This window comes from Syzygium oleosum, unplaced genomic scaffold, assembly GCF_021117445.2.
Source record: "Syzygium oleosum isolate NSW1041296 unplaced genomic scaffold, Sole_v2.1 Sole_v2.36, whole genome shotgun sequence".
Lineage (NCBI taxonomy): Eukaryota > Viridiplantae > Streptophyta > Magnoliopsida > Myrtales > Myrtaceae > Syzygium > Syzygium oleosum.
The window spans coordinates 2,279,537-2,281,937 of record NW_026607520.1 but is presented as its reverse complement, the minus strand read 5'-3'; the positions used below and the strand labels follow the sequence as shown (position 1 = coordinate 2,281,937).

Here is a 2,401-nt window from a genome sequence, read left to right as displayed (position 1 = left end):
GGGGTACAAAGGATCCGAAATTAGGCTTTCCAAAACAAGAGTAAAAAATTTAGTTCCGATTGGAAAACTACCAAACTTAAACCATAGCCATTTCCTAGGAACTGAAATTGAGGATGTTACACCTGCAGTCGGTCCTGGTTATTCTGCAAGGCGGCTTCCACTTGATGTCTTACCCGTGGTTGCTTTTGTTGCATTGGCGGCCTAGCTTGTCATTTTGGGCAGTTTCTCACTTGGTGACCATGTTAGTCACTTCCAAAACACGCTCCAGGTCCACCTGGGCAAGGGCTATTCCCGTGCCTCCTTTCACAAGACCGACATGCAACGTTAGAGTAGTAGCTCAGCTTTCTAAAGTTCTTTCTCACTGGAGGGACAAATCGCCTATTCCCAGTCATAGGCTTATTTCCAAAGTTTCTATTGTCCTTAGCCGGCGCGTACTGCGATCTAGAAGTGGCAGTCCTTTCTGTCATGTCCCGCTCAACCATTTGAGCCCTCTTGTAGAGCTCATTATAGTCCCTTAGATTCAGGAGTATCAACTGACTACAGAGATTTGGTTTCAGTCCATCTTGGAACCTCCTCGCCCTGTCCATAGGTTCTTCCACCATTCTTGGTGCGAATTTAGACAATCTTGCAAATTCCGCCTCGTACTGATCCAGAGTCATCTGGTTTTGACAAAGTTGTAAAAACTCTGCCATTTTCTGTTCTTGTGCAGTCTCAGAGAAGTATTTCCCATTGAAGGTCTCAACGAAGGCAGTCCAATTTGGGATCGTGCTTATAGGAAAAACCTTACCTCGGGTGGCCTTCACCAATCATTTGTTACACCCTGAAGTTGATACACCACTAGGGTCACCTTTTCTTCCTCCGTGTACTCCAGCAGTGTAGAGGCTTTCTCCAATTCTTGAACCCAGATAGTAGCAGTCTCGGGATCTCCCTTCCCGTTGAACTTGGACGGTTTCAGCTTTAAGAACTGCTCCATCAGTTGGTGCATAAGGCGATTCCATTCCCATGATTACCATTATTCCTATTATTTCCGTTATTCCCATTATTTCCATTAGCCCTATTGATAGCGGCAACAACGGCCTCAGTATTAGTAGTAATAGTAGCAACTTGTTCTTGAGTCTGCCTACCCATCAAGTTTCCAATCTCTGCAAGTACCCTCAAAATCTCATCCACTCTGTGATCCACGACAGCTCTAGCTCGTGAACCCTATCGGCCCCTTGTCCCCCTTCCTCGGCTGCTCATTCTCACAGGGTTCTCTCACCAGACACCTAAACTGCTATAATTTCATCCAGGAATTCGAGACCTAAGCCATATCTACTCAAGTCTAGTAGTTCTAGGCAGTAAATCACGACAATGAGCATAGGACAAGCAGCCACCAAAACAAGCATCAAGAGCATATAACTAGTAGGATTCTCAATCTTACCGTACTCTTTGCAGTGCCTGCAATCACGAACATCACCAAGCAAGCATCTAGCAATCACAAGCACATATTCATAGGGCATGCATTAAGCATTCTAAACTTGTGATCAAACAGGTTTCCCTAAGTGACTACCCCAAAGTCATCGTCCTTATCACTCCAAGTCTCGACCAACTTGGATCGAGCTAACCATGCTTTGATTCCAATTCAACGAGGATGTCACGGCCCGAACCCCATCGAGCACGCAACATCCTTCCGAGGTCATCAAGTATGCGACATCCCATGACTTGTCGCCGACCCAATCGAAACACTAGTGATTAAACGCACGCGGAAGCGAATACGAATACTCCATACAACATTCAAATAAACGGGATAGTAAGGAAAATACTTCCCATAAAAACCGGCAAGTCATTATAAGCTCACAAAGATAACTCAAGGAGGTTTACACAATTACAAGCCTCACACGAAGCCACTTCCTAACTAGGCCACGGATACAAAAGGGAGGTTGACTTAAACTCCTCTACAACAAGGCATCCAAAAGGATGATACATCCAATGTCCAACATCACCCCGGAACTCCGAACTGCACATGACGACTACTCGTCATTCCAAGCCTGAAAATGTTTAAAAAATGGGAGATGAGATAAATCTCAATAAGTAATTACCTAAGCCTTGCTTAGTCTAACGCGTACCTCCGAACAATCCTAATCATGCAATACCGACATCCAACATGTCATAACAATCACAGGCACCCTTATCTCGCCTCGGCACATATGTAAGCCCTGCACGTTAGAATCCCGCCACAACATGGCCAATTGCTCATCAAGCTTGTACAACGCAATTCAAGGCATAATCATGCATAACACGGTTAATAATCTAGATGTGCTCATCAATTAACTCAGGCAAAGCATTCCCCAATGCAAATTGCACTCCTTAAGTCTAGATTATTAATGACACCTCGGGCCACTAAACTCCCGCCGGTCTTTTG

General features: G+C 44.9%; 1 protein-coding gene across 1 annotated transcript; it reads right to left on the bottom strand.

The window, feature by feature from the left end:
* Positions 1-242: 242 nt before the first annotated feature.
* LOC115680391 (uncharacterized) lies at positions 243-973 on the bottom strand. Its single transcript, XM_030604190.1, has 2 exons — positions 848-973; positions 243-797 (listed from the first exon to the last, which is right to left on the bottom strand). The coding sequence occupies exons 1-2, from the start codon at positions 971-973 to the stop codon at positions 243-245; spliced, it is 681 nt and encodes a 226-aa protein (XP_030460050.1).
* Between the last annotated feature and the right edge of the window lie 1,428 nt (positions 974-2,401).